Here is a 25769-nt window from a genome sequence, read left to right as displayed (position 1 = left end):
GAAGGATGCTTCTCAGGACGGAGCAAGCCAAAGCTCTGGTGTTCTCCTGCCATGGATGAGGGAGGATTTTGGAGCCTCCTCCCAGTTTGCACATGATTTTCTCCAATGACCAAGCCCACACTGCCCAGCTTGGAACCAGTGATTTATCTCAGCAGGGTTATTCCTCAGCACAGCGAGTCTTCATGCATCAGTCCGAACAGGGGTACAGATGAATGGCAGGCATCAATTTGTCAAAGGATAAAGGCTTTATTTATTAAAATAATAACTCTATTTTTTTTTCTTCGTGAGGCAGAAAACCTGCAGAGCTGTATGTGGTGTGACATGGGTTCCAAACAATCAGATGGATCAGTAACACGGATGAAATACACTGAATATTTTCCTTTGTGACTCCAAGGGCTCAGACGTGAAGCGGTCGCTGCTCCACGGCCCCATCAGGTGCAGCATCCAGGTCCTGCTCCTCCAGCTCCCGGGTGAGGTCGATGAACATCTGTAACGTGCCGCAGTGGAAACGACCCTGTTATTGTCAAGGACTGACGGTACCTACACTTGTCACCGGTTGTTTCTTCTTTTTCTACAGGCAGGATCTAATCTGTAACTTCTACATCAACATACCTGTTGCAAGGTGTGCAATGACAAGCTGTACTCCTCAAGCCCGAAATTCTGTTTAGCTGCGGAAGGATGGAGAAGGCATCCTTAAAAAACAAATCTATAGGGACGACTTGAAAGCAATCGTCATACTTAATTAGTTGTTTCCTTTTACCTGCTTCTAGCTTGGAGAAAGACTGGGACAGAGGTAGCACATCTTCTGTTGGTATCTTGTAGATCAGCAGATGAGTCGTCCTGAAAAAAATAGTTAAAAAATTAAGTAATCATTGTAATTCATTAAGTAATTCAACACTAAGGTTTTGGGGTGCTTGTAGGGTTATTGTCCTCCCAGGTAAGTAACTGAGCAAGTCAGGAGGAGCAGCAGAGGGTCCCAGCGTGAACTGGGCTGGATGAGCAGCTCTTGGGTTCTGACCTTTCTTGCCCAGCTGCGCGGGGGAAGAGGCGCAGGATTTCGGCATGGAGAGCATCGCTGCGCTCCGCGTCCCTCATCTTGACCTCCAGGCGGTAACTCGTGCCAAACTTACTTTTCAGATCCTCAAGGGAACCGATGTACCTGCAGGGGAGGGAAAACTGTGCTCAAATCACCGTAAGCAGCAAACAAAGCAGCCACTGGATGTGGGCAGCAGACACACATCCTCTTATTCAGCAGCTGCTCGTACTGTGGTGCGAAAACCACCTGACTCCTCACAAAAATGACATTTAGGACACGCTTGGGACAAACCAAACCAGCATTTGCTGTTAGATGAAGAAAAGAGGAGAGAAGAAGAAAGGAAGAAGGAAGAAGAAAGAAGGAAGAAGAAGGAAGGAGAAAGGAGAAAAAAAAAAACAAAAACAGAAAAAATGAAAACAGAAAACCCAGAAAACAACAGAAAATAGGAAAAATATTAAAAGACAAAAAAAGAAAAAAATTAAAAAGCCAGAAAAAAAGAAACACCACCCCGAAAAAATAGAAAAAAGGAAGTAGAAAAATAAAAAATAAAATTTAAAAAAGGAAAAAGAAAAAAGGAAAAAGGAAAAAGGAAAAAGGAAAAAGGAAAAAGGAAAAAGGAAAAAGGAAAAAGGAAAAAGGAAAAAGGAAAAAGGAAAAAGGAAAAAGGAAAAAAGAAAAAGAAAAGGAAAAAGAAAAAGAAAAAGAAAGAAAAAAAAGGAAAACGGAAAAAAAGGAAAAAGGAAAAAAGGGAAAAAAGGAAAAAGGGGGAAAAGGGAAAAAAGGAAAAAGGGAAAAAAGGAAAAAGGGAAAAAAGGAAAAAGGAAAAAAAGGAAAAAGGAAAAGAGAAAGGAAAAAAAAAGAAAAACAAAAGAAAAAAGAAAGAGGAAAAAAAAAGCAAATAAAAGAACAAAACCCCAAAGCCCAGACTAAAAATCAGGTGGCATCCCGGTGGGTAATGCGACCCCGGTGCCCACCGTAGCTGCCCGGCCACCAGGATGGCCACCCGGTCACAGATCGCCGCCGCCTCCTCCAGGTACTGCGTGCACAGCACGGCCGCCCGCTCCCTGCCCTGCACGGCCCTCCGGATCACCCGCCTGCAACAGGACGCCACAGTTACTGCCCACCAACAGCCAAGGGGAATCTCCTCCCCAAACACCACTGAAATGGGAAAATTATTAAAATCTGGACGACTATTTCAATTATCTTGCTTGAAGCTGACGTGGAGATGCCAATGCAATTTATCATGTCAGCATCCCTCCAAATTTTACGCTTTCAGCGTTAGCTGTTGATGAAAAGCTAGAGCAAGCATTAGGTCTGAGTGATGAAAAGGAAGAACCACCTCTACTTTTTTCTCATGCTCTGAAGAAAACCGGAAATTTTGTCTTTTGTACCAAACTCATGGGTTCAGCTGGAGTTTATGCCATTTTAAGATTACACCTGATGGTCACCAAGACCCTGTTGCCTGCTGAGTAAGGAATTTAGTGACTGGTACCCCACCCCCTGTCCATTAAGAAAAGAGAAAATACAGATATATCTGCCACTGGGGCAGAAGCTCTTTACCTGCTCAATGGTTACTACAATTGTAAGGGTAAGATACGCCCTGTTAAATCTGTTTATACGCCTCAGCGCTGCTCACCACATTTGGCGCTGCCCTTTGGGGTCCATGCCCACCGACGGCTCATCCCAAACCATCACCGTCGGGTCGCCCAGGACGCTCAGCGCAAAAGACAACTGAAATGGGAGAAAGAAACCAGGTCGTGTCAGGGATGCTTCTACTTTACCTGCAAACTGATGAGTTGTCCTGCTATACCTTCATCCCTGGGAATCTTTTAGAACCTAAATCTCTGATTCCAAAATGCAGGAAACAGAGAGAAAAAACCCCACCTCAGGTGTTCTTACTTAACATTTTAATCTTCAAAAATCAGATTTCCTCAAAACCCCAAGCCTGCCAAAGATCTGAAAGTGGTTTTCCTTCCCATTTACTGGCACGTGGTGGCGCATGAAGGGGTGATTACCTTGTAAATCCAATTTGTGGTTAACATTTATTAAACACACAATGCAGAGGACTAGGGAAAGAGCAGAGGGATAGATCCTGCCAGGCTGGATTCTAAAGCTATTGATTAAAGAAGTAAAATCCTGCTAGAAACCCACTCAGCTATATCTGCTGCTGTGCTACAAGGAAATATTATAACTCCTTCCAAACCAAAAGGATCTTCCATGATGAAACTGAATTTTCAGAGACTTCTATTAGACTTGAATTGTAGGCTTTGCCCTCCAAGAAGGAAGTTTCTACTTTGTGAAACAAAAAAGTAAAATGTTTACAACGTCAAGGACCATATTCTGCTCTCACTGACACCAGGTCATGGAACCCAACACATCCTCAAGCTTGAAAGAAGGTTTTCTGTGCACCATGTTGAAGAAGAACGAGCAGGATTTGCTCAAGCTACCATGTACCTTCCTGGCTTCTCCAGCAGATAACCTCCTGGCTGGGGTTTCTAGATGCTTCTGGAGATCCAAGTCTCTTGCTAAGCTGCGGGAAATGGAAAGAAAAGTATTGAAACGACCATTTCTGTTTGCTAACACTGCGGTGAGGGTGCTGAGGAACCAGGGACTGACATACACATTCTGGCGGACAATGCGTCACCTTGTGTTACTTGGTGATTTTACTGCTCAGGAAAATTTGCTCAAATGGTAAATTGAGAAATTTTTGCTGAAACTCAAGACTGTAAACACAGCTAATGGGAGAAGTTAATTACTCATGGAATTGGCCATGTACTGGAGCAAGTTTCTTTTTTTTTTCTGAAGTTTTCTAGATAAACTAGAGTTTAAAATCTTCATAGACAAGAGACTGAGAACAACATAAAGCAGCAAATCTCATCAGAAGGAGATCCAGTCTCTCCAAGGTAAAGAGGCATTGAAGGTGCTGTCTCTTCATCAGACTAGCCTGGTTTGTTAGCAGGAAAACCCTTCCCTGTCCTAAAGCTAAAATCGTAGAATCACAGGAGGTTTTGGGTTGAAGGGACCTTCCCATCTCCCCCAGTGCCACCCCGGCCATGAGCAGGGACATCTTCACCAGCTGAGGTTGCTCAGAGCCCCGTCCAGCCTGGCCTGGGATGTCTTCAGGGATGGTTCATCCACCACCTCTCTGGCCAACCTGGGCCAGGCTCTCACCACCCTCAGGGCCAACAATTCCTTCCTCATGTCCCGCATGAATCTCCCCTCTTTAGTTTAAAACCATCACCCCTTAACCTATCGCAACAGACCCTGCTAAAAAGTCTGTCCCCATCTTTCATTTGGCTCCATACCAGCTGGCGATAACAGCTCTGTCCTCTCTGCTCATCCCTCTCACGGCAGCGTAGGTCTCCAGGTGCTGCTGCACCGTCAGGTCTGGCCAGAGCGGGTCCCGCTGGGGGCAGCAGCCCAGGGACCCCGGGGAAGGGACATCTGCATCCCGGCCCGCCAGCACCACCTGCACAAACACACCCCCCGCAGGTGCACTCTTATTTTGGGGGGAATCAATGAACCCCTTGGAAACACAGTTGTGTTTTCTCTTGGGTTGTGAGGAACCTCATTAGCACACGGGGAAGTTCAACATCACTGGAACGATCATCTCCATCTACCACGGCTCCTGTTCACCTCAACCCAGGGAAGGGCTTCTACAAAACCAAACGCTGTTTACTGCCGTAAAACTTGGGTAATACTACCAACATGAGGCTATCTTTTACTAGGAATACTTTTCTATTTTAAACATTCAGTCCCAAATCTGTAACAGCAATGGTATTTCCCCTCCCCTACTGCATGTCATTAATCATCCTGCACATAATTAAATGATGGATTGTTACTGGCCCAACCCTGTTCACATTCTTTTTCAATTTCCTGGTTTTGCAAGACTGTTTATGAAGACTGTTTTGATGGGGTTTTTTTTAAGATGTCAATATTTCTTACAAGGCTTGTGAAATTTCACCATGGGTTTTGGATACACACTGAAGATTTGGTGTAGCTCAAACCCTTAAATCTGTAACACTGGTTTTGATGAAAACTAGAACGTGCTTTGAGTAAATCAACACTTCTGACTTCTGAAAATATCCAGGGTTGCACGTACATAAATTCCCTGAGTTAAGGGCTGCTCTGCCAGCTTGTCTTCTCACACCCTTCATTTACAAAGGCATCAAGATCAACCCCCAAACGCTCCAAAGGAATCACCTACCTCCCCAGCAGTCACCATGATGTCTCCAGAAATCATATTTATAGTTGTGCTTTTTCCAGCTCCGTTGGGTCCTAACAGGCCTAGTACTTCCCCTGGAAAAAATAAGCAAGAACTGTTAATAATAATTATTTTTAGTAAGATCTTTTTCCCTGTGTGCACTACAGGAAAGTGCAGTAGCAGGAGGGGTTGTTCATTAACTTATCCCAATAAATTAAAACCATGCACGAAGGACCGCAGGTGCATTGGGTCTGGTTGCACACAAGAAAGTTCTAGCTAAAATACGGTCTCCAAATGTGACCTGCGCAATAGATTTTGGTCATTTATAGGGGGTGCAGCAAAATACTTGAACCTTTTTTAACACTAAAAGAGAGGTTTTTGATAGCAACTTTCTTCTTTTTCTTAAAGACGCAACAGCCTTTCTTATCGTCGTATTCCTTGTGCAAACCGTTGACCATGATCACCGGCTCCTGTGAAGAGATGAAGTGGGAAATAAAAACTCTACTCTCGTCCCACGAGACAGCTCATCTGTTCTTACTATAGAGTATGTGTCTTTACAGTGAAAACTTATAAATTAAAAATCCAGGAAACAGAGCAACAGGATAAAAAGGAAAACAAGCAGAATTGGAATAAAAATTTGGTGCCAGCTAAACCCCCCCTGGTGCCGGGGGACCATGGGCTGGATGGCGAGACGTGCGCTTGGATTTCCCATTAGTAATTAATAGGTGTATGAGCTAAGAAAGCAGAGACAGCCCGAAGATGGAGAAGAAGCCAGAAGGCTGGATTCACCTCCTGGTGCTGCAGCGAGGCCATCGCGCTCCGCACCCGCTCCCGCTCCGCCTGCACCTCGGGGGGCTCCTCCCCGGGGGGGTCCCTGTTCTGCCGAGCGACCGCTCCCCTCCGCTGGATCCTGCCAGAGAGACGGGGTCACCGGGAATCGCTTCCAAAAACAGGCTCGGATTTGCAAGTTTGTTCCCAGGGCAGTGCCAATGCAGCACTGCGCAGAATAAGGGGTAATGGGTTCAAACTGGAACACAAGAGGTTCCACTTAAATTTGAGAAGAAACTTCTTCACGGTGAGGGTGGCAGAGCCTGGCCCAGGCTGCCCAGGGGGTTGTGGAGTCTCCTTCTGTGCAGACATTCCAACCCGCCTGGACACCTTCCTGTGTAACCTCATCTGGGTGTTCCTGCTCCATGGGGGGATTGCACTGGATGAGCTTTCCAGGGCCCTTCAACCCCTGACATTCTGGGATCCTGTGATTCTGTGTATTTATTGGAATTCAGGGAGCTGTTTCACAGAGTGTTTGCTCAAATATTAGTTCATGGGGAAAAAAAAATCCCACTGGCACACATGAAAAAATAAAGGTCAGCTTCAGCTTCTCTTTCATTGATAAGTATTGACCGTTCCCCTGCTCAACACACGCCAATGATCTGTTCAAGGAGAATTAAAATACACGGGCGGGTTTTCAAAGTTATTTGGGCATCTAACTCCTAGCTGAGCCACATTTGTTAATGTTCGACAACTTGATATATTTTACAAATCTTCTCCCACATGACCTAGGTGGCCAGGCACTTATATCACATTTGTTATTCTCTCTAGGACATTGTAGTTCAACCGACCTTCTATTGCAACACACTGGATGGGAATTTGCCTCCGGACACATTCAGGGAAACTCCAGTAAGTAAACCAGAAACTGTAATGACCCAAAGGAATTAAAAAATCCCTCCTTTCATTCTCAGTTTCCTCCTCTCCAGATAAACTGGTTAAAACTAAAAAATACAAGCTTTATCCAGGCTTTGCAAAATAGTTTAAAGTTTAGTCCCCTTCTCCTCCTGCTGTTGCGGGGGGCAGGAGGGTCCTGGCAGCATCCAGCCCACCCCATGGACCGGGATAACGCGGCTGGCACAGCACCCTGGTACCCGGGACACACCTGAAGATGGGATCGAGTCTTGTCACCGCTTCTCCAGATCTCAGCGCCAAACAGCGCAGGAGAAAAGCAAAGATCACACACTGGATGTAAGGCTGAACAAAAAGCAAAAAACGGGTTAGGTTTGTGTGGAGACAAGGCAACAACACAATTAATTTTAATTATAAGGGGATGCAGGGACCTATCTCATTGACTTCAGCTATTGAAAAGATAGTCATATAGGTCCAAAAGGGAAAGAAGTTAAGTTGATGTTTCACGCATATTTCCATCTCAGATGCAGATCATTTGCAAAATCCTTGAATTCATGCTACAGTTTTAGCTCAGATAATCTGTACCCCAATGGGCTCAGTGAAGCAACAGCAGGAACAGAGACCTTTCTTTTGTAGAAGCAGCATTAATAATATATATATATAATGCATATAATAATTAATAATAATATCTCTGCCTTATACATGAGCTCCACTTAATCCCCCCACCATGTTTACACATCCAGAGTCACATGAGACATGAGCCCATGATTAACTTAGATGTATGAATAGCTCCCCTGCCAATATTTAACATGAAACTTCAACCACATCGCCCATACTTCGAGGAGAGTTATACAAGCTCAGTGCAAGTCCATCATATTAGAACAGTCATCCTTTCTAAAACAACCAGCAAATTGCTCCTTACTGCAAAGGCAGATACGAAGATTTCACCCCTTCTCTCAAAAAGTCCTACAAAGAAGAGTGGGAAATTCTGCAAGAAAAAATATCAGTCGATTAGAAAAGTTCCTTAGCATCGTGTGCCTTGGGACTGAAGCAAGTGTGGGATGTAGGAATGCTGAGTTTTTCTGCAGGGTAGGATAAAGGTTCAGACTGTCTTAAAGAGCTGCGGCTTCTTTGGCTACAGCTGATCCAGAGGTGCCTCAAATCAGCCAGGTTAGATTGACCTTTTCCATCAGGACTTCCCTCTTCCCAGTCCTTCTGCCAGCTCACTTCATCCCTCCACTCCACCGCCTTCCCCTCCCATGCTACCCCAGCTGCCAAAATACTGGAACAGCTCTTTGTAACAAAACAAACCAAAAATATCCCAGTCAAAGGACTAACAAGTCAAACCTTGGCCACTTCTCCCACTCCCCAGCCTGGACCTTTTCTTCTCCTGTTATCTTTTCTCACTCTGTCTTTTTAACACTTGGCATTTTGAGAAAAGGAATTTGAAAAGCGCCTCTTGCTTTTCCAGTTTGCGCCATTAGGACCTTTGGTGAATTTAGTGGGACACGTTTACTCACATGTACAGCAAAGATCAACCAGGCCAGCGGTGCAAACACAGGAATCAAAGTAGAGAAGGTGAAGTAAGTTGCGGCATGTATGTTACTGACCATAAAGACAATGCTGTTCACCTGGAATAAATCAGAGAAAGTATTTCCAATATTAATGTATTGTTGCTAAAAAATAGGTTATTTGTCACTGACTTGGGCTATTCTGCTAAATATCAGTATATTTGAAGTGAAACCTCAAGTGGCAAGATGTGTAAGTCCAACATGTCAGAGTGAAGATCCACTTCACTTACCAGAATGAAGATGAAAGACCAAAAGTAACGATTGCTTCGTCCCGTGCGAAGTTTGAAGGCAATTAAGTAGACAAAAAGGATGACAGATACCCCATAACCAATGAGGCAAATGATCTAGAGAAAGAGACTGATGTCAGTGTCATTCATCCAGATGGATGTGGATATATGAAAACCTGCCTGGAGCAGCCCATTTTGATTAAAATATTTAATGCAAAAAACTCAGAGCAGAAAGAGGGAGGGGGATTTCTGGCTGCCTCTTTTCCCGCATACAAAATGCTCACCAGGGGCGGCACGGTCCAGGACTCCAAGGGAAAGATGGGGTTGAAGAGCAGGATGACCCCAAACATGAGGCACATCAAGGTCCAGAAGAGCGGGACGTCCACCAGCGCCTGCCCACACCAGTATGCCGAGGGGTAGAGCCCCGCCAGCCGCAACTGGGAGCGAGCCTGGAGCTGGGAAAGCCAACGGGAAAAGGGAGGTCATGCAGCAGAGCCCAAAACATCATTATTTTCCTCCTCCTCCTCCATTAACTTCACTCCTTCCTGCCCTGGCTGAGCTTTCCTCTCCCTTTTGAACACTTTCAGTTCTTTCTTAGTTCTACTGTTGTTCAAAAACACCCCAAAAGCCTTTATTAACACCCAAATTATTCTGAGCCCAAGCTGATTCCTTCAGATGCAGAATAACGTGCTTTGGTACAACATTGTGCTCGTGTGGCTGCATTTCTTCTGGCATCCTACCTAGAAATGCTGGTCAGCCCACCAGAACACAAAATGCTGTCCAGAGACATTACGTTTGCCTTCACTCCTTGCTTAAGACCATTTTCGGGGTATGCTTTTTACCTTGTAATCCTCCATGCCGCTCATTGCGAAGTGAGGAGGCAAACCAGCAGCCAAAGTTAGCACATAGGTGAGAGAGAAACTAAAAAGACTTTCCCTTGTATACGGGCTTCCTGTCTGTGGAAGAGAAATTCAGACTCATCAATAACCAGCAGCTGCCCAGTGAATATCTGGGCAGCTTGATGCTCATAGGCAGGTGAGCAATGACACGGTAAATAATTTGTGTTTAAGCATAAAAACCGAGGCAGTTAACAAAAGCATTCAGCACCTTAAAATTTGCAAAAAGTATTTGCATTACTGTAAATTGCTGAGACTAGAGATCATCTTTTCGATGCTGATTCTTGCCAAACACCTGCTGAAGCGAGGTAGGGCTTGCAAGTATTACTGGTGTATTCCTATGTTGCCACATATCACGAGCTTAAATGTCTTATGGCACTGAAACCCTACAAAGGTCTCAAACACTGCAGAAGAAATTCCCATTAAATAGCCCTGATATTGACTGCAGAGGAATGCCCCAGCAGCTGGACCGCTGACCCCAGCCATTGGAGGTTGCCCACCCAACCAAGTCTCCAACCCGCCCAGTCCCTATCACTTCAGCACGGCTATTTCCATTTATTTTCACCAAGAAAATGAGGACACTCACTCTGTAAAAGGGATCGCTCCAAAGGCGGATCCGCGCGGTGGAGTTGAAGAGCCTGAGGAAGGTGTTGCTGAGGATGTTCGTGAGCACGGGGAGGCAGTTGATGGGTTCGATGCTGCACAGGACCGTGTAGCGGTAGCTCTGAAGGTGTACAAGCAAAAGATATCACCTTTGTGTCCCTGAGAAACGTGAGGAGGAGCTGAGCTCAGTGACGGATTTATGAGAATTTATGAGACATTTATGAGATTGCAATGAGAAATGTGATCGGATAGTTTATTGAAGAGAGGCAACACAAAGACCTGGAAGGGTGGTAACAGGTACCACAAAAAAAAAATAAAGATAATATTTTCTGGAGAAAAGCACAAAAGACTTGCATTGATGATTTTCTGTAAAAATCACTCTAGAAAATCATTCAGTGAAAATAATAAATATAAGCTGGGTTTCCCACAAACAGAGTTACTGATATTTAATATATCAAATAAATATTCCTTTTGCTGGTGTGGGTGTTTCTCCGTGTCCCATTTAAACACATTTCAGAAAGTCCAGTTGACATATAGGATGAAATAAGGAAAAACCTCTCACTCACCTTGCCTTCCAGAGATATTTTTATAGCTCCATTATATAGTGGAAGGCTTGTGACATTTTTCTCAAAACTTATTTCTGGGTTTATGTTTTGAGCCTTCAAAGCAGCAATGAAATCCTCAATTTCTGATCCTGAAATCAAGTCAAGAACAAAAATTAGAATAATCACATTTTTTTCTTTAAATATAGTTTCTTATAGACAAGTTCCCATTTGCAAAGCAGAAGGATGTTAAAAAAATAAATTTAGAATCTAAGCAAATTAAAATTGTCTCTATTATTTCTATTTTAACTAAACTGGTTAAACACAACATATGTTTCCATAATTTGTTTATCGCATTTTTTTTTGATTTGCCCAATTCATATCTCTTTTAAATGTCTGTCAGTTATCAGCACTAAAATTGGATTTGCTTTTGGTCAAGAAAAAATGCTCTTAAAAGCCTCAAATACATAAAGGAATGTAAAAAAAGAGTAAGGCAAGGTTGGTCTATCAGTTCTGAGAGGACTCAGAGTGGTGCAGAAAGCAAATCAACATCACATGTTCTTATTCACCTGTATCATTGAAGATGAGAAGATTTGTTGACTTATTTTGAGTTTTCACTTTGGTGGGAAGGAAATATGGGCTAGCCGAGATTTCCCAGTTGCCAGAGTCATTCCACAGTTTAATTTCAATGAAAAGCATAAGAAGTGGAAGGATAAACATTCCAAAGAACAGCAATCTAGATGGAGAAACAGACTGTAAGTGCATCCAGGGGAACTCCACGTTTGACTAATTCTGTGATTTCTTTTGAGAAAGGGAAAAGCCATTCAGAGCTCCAGCACTAAATTCTAACTGTCATTACCAGCGTTTTTAATTATTTCCCACCTAATTCTCAGCTTCGAAACATCACCACTAGTATTTGAACCTTCCCTCAGTCGCTCAAGGGAAGGACCAAACCCTTTGGAAGGCACCAACCCAGCACAAGGTGAGAGCTCCTGCACTTACATGGACGCGAGGAACTTTCCTTCGTGCTTCAGTTTTAAGAAGCGAATTCTCAGCATGGCACAGACTTGTTGCCTCCAAAGTGCCATCCCAGTCACTGCTGTGCTCCCCAGTTCCGAAAATCCCAGGAGGCTCTGGTCCCTCCCATCAAGGTCTACGTCTTCTGCATGTTCACCAAGAGAAACAACGTTATCCACAAAGAGCTTTCAAAGGACACGTTTAAGTGCAAAACAGCAACAAGGGTCTTCTGTTCTGATTAGAGGAATGCTTCCATTTTTAGCCAGGAAAGAAATAAAGGCAGAGAACAGGGGCCATAATTTACACAGAACATAGTTTACATTGGTGAATCTAGACTGGGTGAAGCTGGGTTCGTATGGCAACACACCCAACATCTTCACTGGCCTTGTGAAATGCCTCCTGGCTACTTTATCTCCTGGTCAGGGCAGTGTACCCTTCAAAAGAAAATGCCCTTCCAACATCAGCCTTAATTCATGTGCTTAAAAGAGAGTGTTGAGACCAAGCCATCTAGACTTCTTCAAGAAGATAACCTTCACTAAAGGAAAGCAGCTCCTGATCTACCAAAACCTACCCAAATTCAATTTTAACAGAAACTAATTAGATATTAATTAAAATATATGTATATATGGAATCTTAATCACGCCACGCTTGCAAATGGGTGTCAAAGTTTTACCTTCATGACCAATGGCTTCCTTGCCCTCCAGCTTCAGGAAAACATCTTCCAGGGTTGTCCTGTTAACTTCATAACTAACAACCCCCTGCAGAAGACTGCTCTCGAGATGGCTGAACAGGTCTGCACGACAGAAACAGCCAGATCCAGCTTAGTGACCAAGGCTAGTGTTGAGTAGAAGCATTCACATCATTAATTTCCATCACTTAAAAGCCACAGCAAAATTATTGTGCTCTTTAGAGGTAAGGAGAAAATTCAGATTTCTTTATTAGCACGGGCCTTCCTGGTGGGAAAATGTCATCCTGAAACCACAGGAGGCTCGGTGGATTTTAGTTTGTTGATTAGTTGGTGGATTCATTTGCAGTATTGATATTAGGATGTCCATTACAGGCTTTCTTTAAGGCTGACGTTTATGCAGCTCTGGGCTTCCCAATCCCATGCAGTAGGGACAAGGGAATATATTTATTCCCTTCACAGCAACTTTCTCCTTTACAAGCCTGACAAAATGACGGGCTTTTCTTACCTGGGAAGCTGTTGGTGTTTTCCAGAGGTAACGTGTAACACAGCTCATCCCCCTTCTGTCTTTTGAGCACGGCATTGGGGATGTACTGTCTGACCAGGGACGAGGTGAGCTCAGGGTCACACAGGTCATTTATGCGCATCCTGTTTGTATTAAAAAGCAATTGCTATAGTATTAAATGAGAGGAAAAAATGCATGCATCATCCATTTAAAACACAAAGCCAGCGGTTGTTCTTCAAGCTGTAGGGAAACCTCCAAAACTGGGCAGCATTTTAGTGGGAATTTGTATAGATGTCTGCAGTGCCCCCTGGTTTTGCCATGCGTGCAAGAAATAGTTGAAGTTACGAATAATGATCCTGGCCAATACTGCTAAATCAAGAACACAGAAATTAAAATCCAAAGGAAAACAACTTTACATTAATGCCTTTGTACATCACTCTGGCACCAGAGTACGTGGAAATCACAATTCTCCTTACTCTGGTCCCCTTTTGGCTGCAAAGGAGGTTGCAAAGTCATTTTAGCTACATGTGCAGAGCTTTCAAGATTGAATTCCAAAGAAAAGCAGCTCGCTGTCCAAAGAACGATATTTTTGGCAGCCTCAAAGTCTTCTAAAACGACTTGTCAAGATTTCTATTACGCTATATTGAAAATCTGTAGAGACACAGACTCTACAAGAAAATACATCAACTTGAAGCTTTTCATAAGAAGAGTGATGACCAAAAAGAAAAGGATTTACCTTAAGTGATAGCCAATTCCCCATTTTCTCTTCAAGTACAGAGATGAGCCAACACACTGTAATCTCCCATTTGACAGAAAAGCTTTCCGATCTAAGGAGGTAGGAATACAATGGATTTAGGGGGATTTACAACAGTGTGGTAGACTGGCCTCACTCTGCTCCCTCTGAACTCAACAGACACTTTTATAAAGAAATTGAGAAGAGAAAAACCAGGCCAGGGCTGAAGGGTTTTTTCTTGTTGAACTGCTGCCTTTCTCCTAAGCAGTGAGCTTAGTCTTTTAATTATGTATTCTTACAGGCCTTTGGAAAAAATCCCATGCAGCCCAGAAGCAATAAGGAAGTAGGAAAGATAGTAATTAAAACAATATCACTAATTTGTGTGGGTGCTGCTAGTGGTCCAGCCAGTTAATCTGCAATTTCTTCACCCTGAAGTGGAGCACGAGCAAGGTTTTGGAAGGACACGTCAGTCCAGTTTTAGCCTTTGCTCAGCCTGGGTTGGGTGGTCTCTAGCAGACAAAATGTGTCCAGCAAGCACAGATTGCATCAGGGCAGGACCCATCCGTGGGCTCTGCAATGGGAAAAACCTGATTTTCAAACTGTAGGTCAACCGTGGTGCGAGAATTTGGGCTCACCAGCATGAGCATCGGCCTCCTCCATGGACTGGGTGGTGAACAGCGTCACGCGTCCAGCCTGACGTTCCTTCAGAAGGTTCCACACGTGGTGCCTGGAGCAGGGATCCAACCCAGCTGTTGGCTCATCCAGAAGCAACACCTGCAAAGGCGAACGAGGTCAGATCTCCTCATGTCCCAGCCAGCACTTCCATGCTTACATCATTTCATTTCATGCTTTTCGTAATCTCACTCTAAGAATAACATGCATCCTCAAATAGAAGCCGTTTTTATTGCTTTTTCTCCTGTTACAATATTATTACCCTTTTCATTTAAAATACAGTTCTCATTAACCCATATTCCTTGATACTTCCAGCAGCCAAGTGAATTAGTAGGTCAGCAGACTTGGAGTGCCCGGGGGAAAGTACCAATGTCTGCGTGCCAAATCAAAATGCAAACCTGGTGCTAAAGCGGTACACAGTGTGTGTATGTAAATATGACCGATACCTACCTGGGGATTCCCTAAAATTGCAATTCCAAGAGACAATTTTCTTTTTTGTCCCCCACTTAGAGTATTGGCGCAGACATCCTGAAGGTCGGTGAGGTCCAACATGACGAGAACTTTCTGCACCTTGGCAATATAAAAAGACAAGAGCCAGATTTACAAAGTGCTGGTCATTTTGTAAATTATGCATGATTACACAGAGTACGAGAGAATGTAACTTCAAGATTTAAAACTTATCTACTTTAAATGGCTTTGATTAGAGACTAGTACTGCAAATCTGAATTGTAACTTCTGTGACACGAGGATAAGAAAGAATTGAAAAAAAACCACTTCTCCCCTAGGTTAAGATTGTTCTAATTTCCACAGAACAAGATGCTGGTGATGATAACTCTTTATAAAAGAAAGCACAAAGTGTCGGAGATGCTGTAAAACAGAGTCCAGACACACACATACCAACCTCTTGCTCTACTTCCTTCCATGGAATCCCCTTGATGTGAGCAAAAGTTCTCAGGTTTTCCTTCACCGTCAAGAGTTCAAAATGCAAATTAAATTGGGGGCAAAACCCGACCAGTGCCTGAATTCCTTCCATATCCTCTACATCAGAGACTTTGTAGTTGTAGATCGTTGCAGAACCTGCACACGGGAATGAATGAAACACGGTTGCTCAAAGCCCCGTCCAACCTGGCCTTGGACACTTCTCTGGGCAGCCTGTTCCATGTCTCACCACCCGCATGGGGAACAACTTCTTCCTTATATCTAATCTAAACCTCTCCTCTTTCAGTTTAAAGCCAACACCCCTTGTCCTATCACTACAGGTCCATCATCTTACCTGCTGATGGATTGGAAAAGCCACCGAGCACATTTAAGAGAGTAGTTTTTCCAGATCCACTGTGACCAAGTAGTGCGGTGATCTGTCCTTCGTATATATTTAAGGACACACCTAGAACAGAAATACAATGCATCCAGTATATTTCAAAACAGTTTGGGTTCATATCTAGTGAAAAATTAAATTAAAAGAATTCCCAAACTTCTCTTACCTCTTAAACCTTCAGTTAACTTGTCCTTCTTGTATATTTTTGTAACATTGTTTAGTCTAAAGGAAAGGTAAACAAGCCATTACTATGTAATCTCAGTTTTGTCATGTTGCTTTTGCCTCAAAATAAACTTTGAGAACTATTGGAAGGATATTTCTCAACCTCCTCCTCAGACTGGTCCTGCTCATTACAATGAACAGAGCAATTCCATCTGAAGGAATTGCTTTATATAATTCATTTCTTGTCCACTTAAAATAACCAATATACTTTTCAAAAAGATGCTTAAAAGGTTTCAAAGTCAAACTCAATGAATATTTAGTGAATGAAGTGGGAGGCCCTAGGGAATGGGATAACACATGGTTATGTAATTAAAAGCTCTGACCTAGCTATTATAGCAGCAGATTTGTATTTATTTGCTTTCTAGTAATAAGTAATGGGCAGCAACAGCAATGGCCAAACTAGCCCTGTAAGGATTTAAATAACATTATTTGATATTATTTTATATGTTAGATGGCTCAGTATAACATTCACCAGTGCAATACAGCTCTGCTCTCTAGAGTCAAATACAACGTGTGGTGTTCTATTTTTTCACGCCTACAGGAGTTTTTACCTGATCGCTTCTTTCCCGTGGAAGTCAGGAGGCATGGGCTCGGTGTTGTTGCTGAGGATGGGACCGTGGCTGCCCGTCCTGCCAGCTCCTATCCCCGCGTACCCGCTCCGGGGCTTGAACCAGTACGATGGGCTCAGGAAGAAAAAGGGCGGATACGCTACGCCGTACTTGCCTAATGCAGCAAACAAAGGTGGCAAAACATCAAGCAAAAACTGCCAAGTGTCAACGCAACTTTGATAAGCATTGTGTCCAGCCCTCTTGCCCTCCACAGATGCAGAATAGAGGCTTTGGCGGCAGGAAAGGATTGGTAAGTTCTGCAAAGTTATCCACTCATCCAGATCCATAAATGCAGGTGGGGAACAAACACAGCAAAGACCTCATTGATCACCAATTTGGTACACAAGTTAGAGGAAAATCAGGTCAAGTCCTACAGCATATTTTTAAACCCAGCGGTCATGGCTGCTGGAGCGGATGTAAAGCAGGGCCAAATGAGGTAGCTACATATATCAGCTTCTGGGAAAACAGGATTCTTCCCAACCATTTTTTCCCAAGTAATACAGCAAATCCAATTTTGACCCCCTCACATAACACGACACGGCTCATCGCTGTTAAGATGCTGTTCCACAACCTGACCAGCTTACTACCAGGACACCTTTTTTACTGCTCCACACATGATGATGGTTTTCTCAGCTCTATCCCACTGCTTCTTTGGCACCTTTCCTCCTATGATGGGAGGGGATTATAGAAGAAAAAAGCAAAGGAATTTGTACTCTTTCCCTCACATTTCTACTTACCAGGCAACACCTTATCAAAGTAGATGGCCAACAGCAAGTACAAGACACTGTCAAGGGTAAATATGATGTATAGGTTAAGGAAAGGGTACAATTCTGATGTAGAGTCTGGTCCATATTTGTGTAATTTTACCATCTGGGAGGAAAAAAGCAAAAAGGCAGAAGTCAGATGCAACATTTCCTTTAGGCAGTAACACTATGTGCGAGCCACTGCTGTGTCATCACCATCATTTTCACCAGAAACCCAGGCCCACTCATGACCGTGACACTGTTTCCAAGCAGGACAACAATTTCTTATAACCACAAATATCAGAAGTGCTTCTGTGAGCTGAATTCAAAATCGTGCGGAAGAAGTGACTACGTCAGAAGAGTGATGCACGCAGAATTTGCTTGGGCAGCACTTCAAGACCTTGCGTTTCTTGCAGATCTTGGTACCCACCAGACACATCCCACTGCTGCAATAATTTTCCAGAGATCGACATTTATTGTATACACGGAGCTGGTAAAATTTGTGACGCAGTTGAAAGTCCAACTATATGTGTTACGAATTATCGTGTACTTCTCGGAGTCAAGTTTTCTTTTTACAAAGCACCCAGGGCAGAGAGGCATGATTGGGTCCTTATGACAATGCAAATCACGTACGGTAGCTACTGTTATCTGCCTTTATTTTGGACGTACCTTGGAGATGCCAGCTGTGAAGGCAAAAGGACTGAAAAGATTAAAAATCCATTCCAAAGACCGTGGTACTTTTTCAAACAACGTCAAAAGGCCCAGGAGTCCAAAGATTATGTGAAGGACGAATCCCACAAAAGCGGCAATTTTTGGCTGCTTTACCAATGAGCCGAGCATGAAAAAGAAGTGAATCTGCAGCAGAGAAAACCAGTAATTAGCAGGACGCATTTCTGCTGGTGATTAAGGAAGAAAAAATGCAGAAAACAACATTAGAGGCCCAGCTGAGTTTCAGTTGTCCCGTACGGATGCACATGGCACATCACAAGGTTGTGTCATTTAGCAGACAGCTCTGATATTTAGGGCAGGTCTATAAAGGCAGCCAGACTAGCATCTCCCAAAATGTAATAGGAGTGATATATTAGCCTACAAATTACAATAAATCCCAGTAGAGTTTTTGTTGCTTTCTCATATGACTCCCAGCCCTAGAGTACTCTGCAGCCTTTGAGTTTTAGCTGTTTTGATTAGGAAATGGAAATAATCATACATTGTTTAAGAACACAAAAGCCAACTTACAGATGCTATGCCGTAAAAGAAATAAAATAAAAATTCTTTGAAAACATTGTGGTCATGGATGACTTCTTCATTCTTGATAACTGCCAGCAGACTGGCTGTTATTGCAACATACACGGTGTACGGCAAGCTCCAGGATAACCTACAAATGAACATACAGTTATTTTTGCCTCTGACAGAGCCAATACAAGACACGCTCTTTTTCATTCAAATACTTTGTAATTCCAAATACCCTTCCTTTTACAGTTTCCAGGCTGCAAAGGTGCAAATATCACTGTCTTGCATCTATATCTGTGCAGGTGCAGCAATGCCAGCAAAGAGCCACGGGGCACCCAAGCAGAGGCTCTGCAGCCTGGATCGTTTATTCTTCTGCTTTTCCTAATGATACCGAAAGCTAGTACACATCTTATGTCCCTAAAACAGTATAAATGCTGTGGTTACACACTTTATTTCTATGAGACTTACCAGAAGGAGATGTCGTGCAAACCCATTGCTCTCATTAGCACCTTGAGCTTCTTTTTCTCTTTTATAACTTTCACCGATAAAAAGTACATAAATGGGGAGAAGCACAGCATAGTGTACAAAATGAACCAAATATAATCCCGTTTATACACAAGTTTGATCGAGGGTGATTCCAGACGAACGCCGCTAATTGACTTCATCTCCTCCCAGACGGAATGGTTTGTTTTCACCTAAAGAAAAGAAAAGGGCCCTTAGTTTGATTTTCGGTAATGAAACAGCCAACATCAGAACAAACAGGTTTCATAAGCATTGAAATTACTACTTTGTCAATAACAATGTTAAATTTGTAAGTGGCAAAAAACCTCAATATTTAGTATCTTTTTGTATTGCTCTGTAACAAACACTAACTCTACCTTGAGGCATGAAATTATCTATCGGTCTTTTAACTTTTGAGTTACAATATGTATTTACAAAGTTACTGATCGCAGAATATGAACTGGGGGGGGGGGGTTGGTTGGTTGGTTTTTGGATGTTTTTTTAAGTTCACAGATTCACAGATAACTCCACATAGAACAGAAAACGTATTTCCCATCAGGATCATACTTACTTCTATGATTGCTGCATCGATGCTGGACTGCACTGGTAGGAAACCATTATACCAGTACGAAGGAACTTTGCAGTAAACTGATGAATAATCGTAGCAGATATCTGTGGGAAAGAAGAAAAAGATAATTTGATCTATATATTTCCATATGTGTATATAAATGCTTATGTATAAAGAGTGGGGTTCAAAATGTATTTGACCTAAGAGTCGGGAAATCAAGATTTAGTTTTACTCAGTCATTTTCCTGAAACAGCCATTTTTCTCCAGGAATAATGTGGTACTGGGTGGTGGCTTTGGCCACCCCTAGTCCTAGTGCTATAAAGTCTGTCCCCATCTTTCTTACAGGCCCCTTTTCAATACTGAAAGGCTTGTGTAGAAGTCTCCATCACTTCCATTTTCCAAGACTAGTTCTTAGCAAAATACTTGTTTCTCCTCGTCAATGATGAACACTTGATAATATGCTTACTTTTTGGTTTGGATAGTTTTCTCTGGCTTTTGTTTCCTTCTAAGTGAAAACCCCTCAAATTCTGAATTGTATCTTTCTTGAAGCATTTGGCAAATACAGTCTGAATGCCCCCAGGGTGACATGACAGCACAGAGATCCATCTAAGCATGTTTTAATGTAAAATCAAGTCCTCTGATTTGTTTTATTTTGTTACCGATGTCTCCATAGGCATCATTTGGAGATACCACACTGTAGCCTTGAAATCTCAGACAGTAGGAGAAGTCATCCTTAAAAACAACACCAATAATTTCTTCCTGCGAAAATCCTCTCACTTCCAGTTCTTCCTCATTTTCCACCTCTTCTATTGTTACACCTGCCACCAAAAAGAAAGGAAAAAAAGAAAATCATGACAGCTGAACCATTGATTCGTCATGCAACAACATGAAAACGTGCACCGGCCATGATTTGTACCCTCTAAAATCCTATTGTCCAAATCCTTTTCTCCCCCCACCACAATGAAGACCAAGGTGCCCACAGTGCCGGGGCACATTCAGGCACTGCAATTACAAGGATTTTAGAGCAGCTTTACCTGCCATCACAGAATCTGAAGCCACTTTGCTCATTATTTTCCTGGTGGTGTTTGTTACAGGTGTGTATGCCAGCGTAACTCCCTCGGACGTAAAGGCAGGAGCATCTAATCGGCCAAGGAACCTATAAGGTACTTCTTGCTGTGGGTAGCTGCCTATCGTAGTTGTTGACAGTAGTGTTACCAAGAGAAAAGCTGCCGATGTAATCCATTCCTAGATGAAAAGAAGGAAATGTGAAGGTGAGGGGCAGCACGGTGACTTGGAGGTTGGGTGGGATGGAAAGTGTCCTCAAGGACCTCCATCCAGCTCCTCCAGCCATGAATGCCTTCTGTCTGTCCATGAGGAAGAGCTGTTTCACAGGTGGAGTAACTTGAAAACATGAGGAACGTTCCAAGTGAAAACCATATTTTCTTAGTACCAGAGCCAACGAGGTCTGCTGATAATTTTACACCCGTAATCGTGAATTGGACATTGCGTTCTTCTGCACAGCGCGGAAACGACATCAACAACCAAAAGCAACAAACCAGCTTTGTAACCAGCCCTTATTGTGCCGTGATGTTGCAGTGTCACGGGATGAAGTGTAACTGCTGGCATTTTCCAGAGAACCACATTTTCTCGTATATCACCCCGTATAAAAACAATGCAGTGTAAAGTACTTTGTAGCAGAAATCCTAAATTCCCTTTGGAAGAACAGACACTTGCCTGAAAACTTTGTGTCTTCGTCCTCCACACCAATAGAATATTTTTCCATAGAAGAGCAAGGGTTTGCTGGAATATTTTTGAGGCTTTCTTGACTATCCCCTGCATTTTCCCATCTAGGATGAGAAAGAAAATAACATAATTTTAGAATAAAACAGATCACTGGGAGTTAATATATTTACTTGGGTAAACACCACTTCAGAGGAAGACAATAACATGCCAAAGGTTAAAAGCTTTTCTTCATTTTACAATTTGGATGAGCAAGGAGAAATTTGAAGGAAACAGCCCAAGATCATGCGAGGGAGCAGAGCACTGGGTTGGATTCAGCTGCCTCTTCCACGTGCACAAATTCATCCTCCTTCATCCCAAAGAGGCTTTGTAGAAAGAGGCATTCAACGGGCTAACGTTTGATTCTTCATCTACATAAAATTAACAAAAGGAAAGCCACTCTGTCCTGTACTAAAAAACGTGAGAGGATTGAATGGCATATACAGGCAAGCAGATATAAATTTTAATTGTCTGTTTATATGCAGCTATTCAAAATATCTAAAATACACCTGACCTGCAGCAGCTCAAGTCCAGCAGCTCTGGTTGACTTTGCGCATACAGCTGAGCCTCGGAGCCGACATTTCTTGCAGTGAATTTATGTCTTGTCTTAGACACGTGGTTTGTTGGCAAAACGCTGCTCATCTGCTCTAGATATTGCAACCAGACCCTAAACCACCCCTGTTACATACGTGCCTTCTCCCCACATGGTCTACAGAGGAAGGTGTTCAGATGCTAAAAGTAGCCTAAAATAGGTGCTTCCAATGTCTCCCTTCAGCAGGCTGGTAAGAGACTATTTTGTCATGTTTTCACCCAATTATAACTCCAGTATAGCTAGAGGAGGGCAGCATTAAAACACCAATGTGCTTCTTTATATCCTCCTAAATACCGAACAGGGAGCGTTTATTGGGGGATGTTTTTATGGGGGATATTTATTTCAGCTCCAGCTTCCATCATGTGGTCAAGCAGCAAATATCCCGTGCAAGAACAGCAACAGCTTCCGAGCTGACTGGTTCCACGACCTTCCCAGAAGAAGAGCAGGGAGGGAACCTCAGAACATGTTTTTGTATTTTAATCTTTTAAACCAGCTGAAACCGAAAAAAAATCAAAGTAACCTCAAACGCATCGTGCGCTTTTCCCCTTGGACATCGCTTCCTGATTTCACGGATCGGGCAGCTGGAGTTAATCAACGGTTCTACTACTCTGTTCCCTTCATTGTTTGTTTTTGGAAGAACTAAATATTTGCGTGCTCCAGGGGCGAAGGATCCAGGATCCCTGTGTACCCTCTGTTAGCACAAGGTTTATCTCCCTGTTGCTTTCCCTGCCTGGAGCTTCCTGTGGCACTTCCCCACCGCAGCGACCACGGAGGTTAAAGGCGATTAGGAAGGGATTTCTAGGCAGTGCTACTTTTTTAATCCAGGTCTCTATTTCAGTTGTTTTGAACCCAACGCAGCAGCCCAGGATGTTGGGGCAGTAAACAAAGGTTCACGCTTGGAGTATTTGGATAACATGGAAAACATGATGGTCTTGTAAAAACTGCACTGAACCTCTACAGATGTAACAAACACCTCATTTAAAAAGAAACAAAAAAGGAGCAAATCCAGGACTTTTAAAAATATTTCAATTAAATTTCTATTGGTTCTAGTCTTACTTTTGCCTTTGGAACAAGAAGCAAATAACCCTGGAAACTGACACATGAAGTCAGAAAGTCAAACAAATGATGTTCCCTACAAACGTTGGACAAACTTCATCAGGAAGAATTTCAATTTGAATTTAGAATTAGAAATTAGAAATTCAATTAGAATTTCAGTTATCAAAAGACACAAAATAGAAGCAGGAGAGATGCCTCTGCAAGACCTGAAGTTCAAAACCTCAGATTCAGAAGACAAAACCAAACATCAGAAACTCATTTGGAGGCAATGGTGTTTGGAGAAGCCTTAAACCAGTTAAGAGCATCACTTGGAAAATGGGATGTCTATGGAGGAATTTCCCTCCTGAGGGTCCGGTAAATGCACCCAAACCTCTTGCTCTCCAGGAACACACTTGTCAGGCATTGTAGCAACTTTTCTTGGGACCCTGTGTCGTCCTGGGGAGGCGTGTCCCATATAATCACCTCATTTATTTACCATCTCAGGGATTTCCTATTGGGCATCTCCTCAGACTGTCTTTACCTCCTGATAAATATGAGGCAGATCTGTACCAACTCTTTAACACAAAGTTTCCCAAACAGGTTATTTTATTTCCTACTCTCTACTCAAAAACTACACCTCTAAGCCTGCCCTGTATCAAAGCTCAACACCTTAATTCATACAGAGAAGTGAAATTCGGGGGTCCATGTTTTCAGAAGCGTTTCTTGGTGATAGCAATGCCAGAGGAGGGGGAGCCAAGGGAGGGATCGTTACTGGGGAGGACCCAGCGCTCAACCTGTGGCTCTTCGCCTGGACTCCAATACATCAGTAGCACGAATCAGAGTCTGTGCACACCCAGGAAAGCAGAATATTTTTGCTCCTTTGCCTCTTAAACATTTTGATGCAAAGCTCAAAGCCTGCCAGAGAACAGAGCTGGGAAGTGCAGCTCTTATGCATTCAGCATAACACTGTATTAAAATAACAAGTTAAAAAAAATAATCACCAAACACAACCCCTGCATAAAAACACCTTAGGGATAATTTTTCCCTTAACGAAAGAGAAATACAAAACTCCTTACCTGATGTTGTGTTTTCTGTTGGAAATCTGTCTCCTCCAGCTCCGAGGTGTCTGGGCTCTTTATCCCTCTGTGGTCCGGGATGGGGTTGGGGGCGGTGGGACAGTCCCATGGCCATGGCCAGGCCCCCCCCGCCTGACGTCAGAGCTCAGTCCCTGCACTGCACACGCTCCCAGCAACCCAGGCAGCGAGCAAAATACTTCCAACCAGCTGCCCTTGCAGACATTCACGCTATATTTTGCAGTATTTAATATGTCACGTGCATCGCGTGTAATAGAACAGCAAAGCAACCTCGTCCCTGGGGGTCACACTTTTCTCCCCATCTTGTTCAGAGCCTGAGTCAGCAAACGCTGCTTCCTCTGCAGAGACAAATCGTGCATCCGAACACCAACAGGATCTTTATCTCTCGTTTCTCTTTTCCCCTTTGTTTATAGTAATTTTTATTTTAGTTTTCACTCCTTTCAATTGCTTTCCCAGCAGCTGCCACACAGCTGGAATTAAGATGGAGTTTTCTCTTTATTTTTATTTTTAAATAGCTTTCCAATAGGTCTACATTCAAAACAGGGAGGTGAGGAAATCAGATAAGCCAGGAAATCCAAATGAGCTGGAAGGGCGTACAGCCGCACGGTAATTCAAGGAGTTAAAGGAATTCAACTGTCCGCGAACTTCAACAACTTGAGGACTCTGCATCTGATTTGCAGAGCTGAGTGAAAACACAAAAGCTGTCCGGTTGTTGCTTAATAAAAGGCTGTAGCTCTTCTGCAGCTGTCGATTTACTCATTTTCCAGGAATGAGCTCATTTTGGAGAGGAGCAGAATGTGTTCCTGCATCACTTCCCCTTGGGCAACAAGTGAGGAATGGGGAAGGCTACTCGTAACTGCAAAATAAAGCACATCTGAGAGGCACTTCACTGAAAAAACGCTACTTTCCTGACACATACCCTGTGCCATAGTGTGCTGACAGGACCTGGCACAGCGTGGAGCCCTCGCGAGACTGCACGTTACCTACAGAAAATGCATTTTAACAGAAAAATGACACCTGTTCTGAGTGTTCTTGGGGTTTCCTGTCCTGTGCACTGGGTGCTGAAGCGGGACCCCAGCCCAAGGCAGCACGTTGGGCTTCATTGAAAAGCAGCTAGAGAGCACACGGCAGCTCAAAATGTCATTAATTAGACCCCCGAGCAGTTGCTCCATAGGATTTCTGAGAAGGGGACTCAAATCAGCCCTTAAATGCACCAGGATGGGGAGAGAGATGGGGACGGAGCAGCATCCTCCAAGGGGGACACTCCAAGAAACGTATTTTGTGAAAAAAGAGAACTGAAAGCTCCAGGAAACTCTTATCAAGAAATTCAGCATGCTGAATTAGGGACTTTCTGAAGATCTATTAAAAGCAGCATTGCAAAGGAACAGATTCATTTCACAGCTTCAAAAAAATAGATTAAAAAAATGGCATGCTGCCCTAACACACCGTTAAAGAAAAAACAGAATGAAAACCTGGGAACTTTCACCGAGTTCAAGTTATATTTCTTTGGGGTTATTTTCTCCCCCACTGAGGGGTTCGGGGAGCACAAACCCCTTTTGTTTTCCCAGGTCCTTCTCCAGCCTCAGCGCCCCCCGTCGCCAGCAGCGTTTCGCTGCCCCTCGCCCCAGCCGAGCGCCCATCCAGCCACCCAGCGAGTTCGGCCGGGGCAGCGATCCAACCAGAAAAATGAATCATTTATTTCAGCGGGGTTCAT

General features: G+C 43.3%; 1 protein-coding gene across 2 annotated transcripts; it reads right to left on the bottom strand.

Annotated features, from left to right (window-relative positions):
- Positions 1-226: 226 nt before the first annotated feature.
- Positions 227-24736, bottom strand: LOC309446894 (ATP-binding cassette sub-family A member 10-like). Of its 2 annotated transcripts, XM_082067084.1 has the most exons (39): positions 24038-24734; positions 21290-21402; positions 20590-20800; positions 20215-20373; positions 19559-19659; positions 18955-19181; positions 18493-18631; positions 17926-18111; positions 17251-17383; positions 16457-16628; positions 15850-15905; positions 15642-15752; positions 15270-15445; positions 14819-14938; positions 14332-14470; positions 13700-13790; positions 12967-13106; positions 12447-12566; positions 11759-11918; positions 11326-11492; positions 10781-10908; positions 10198-10335; positions 9558-9671; positions 9000-9170; positions 8719-8832; positions 8438-8548; positions 7840-7905; positions 7171-7262; positions 6030-6150; positions 5593-5710; positions 5244-5335; positions 4342-4505; positions 3491-3566; positions 2673-2767; positions 2011-2130; positions 1019-1159; positions 761-840; positions 613-668; positions 227-487 (listed from the first exon to the last, which is right to left on the bottom strand). In XM_082067084.1, the coding sequence occupies exons 1-39, from the start codon at positions 24150-24152 to the stop codon at positions 398-400; spliced, it is 4923 nt and encodes a 1640-aa protein (XP_081923210.1). In that variant the 5' UTR covers positions 24153-24734; the 3' UTR covers positions 227-397. The 2 variants fall into 2 exon arrangements, with proteins under 2 accessions (XP_081923210.1, XP_081923211.1); XM_082067085.1 differs by lacking the exon at positions 2011-2130 and having other exon boundaries at positions 24038-24736.
- Between the last annotated feature and the right edge of the window lie 1033 nt (positions 24737-25769).

The sequence above is a fragment of the Streptopelia decaocto genome (assembly GCF_964273445.1).
Source record: "Streptopelia decaocto genome assembly, chromosome: 16".
Classification (NCBI taxonomy): domain Eukaryota; kingdom Metazoa; phylum Chordata; class Aves; order Columbiformes; family Columbidae; genus Streptopelia; species Streptopelia decaocto.
This window is presented reverse-complemented; position numbering and strand designations above follow the sequence as displayed.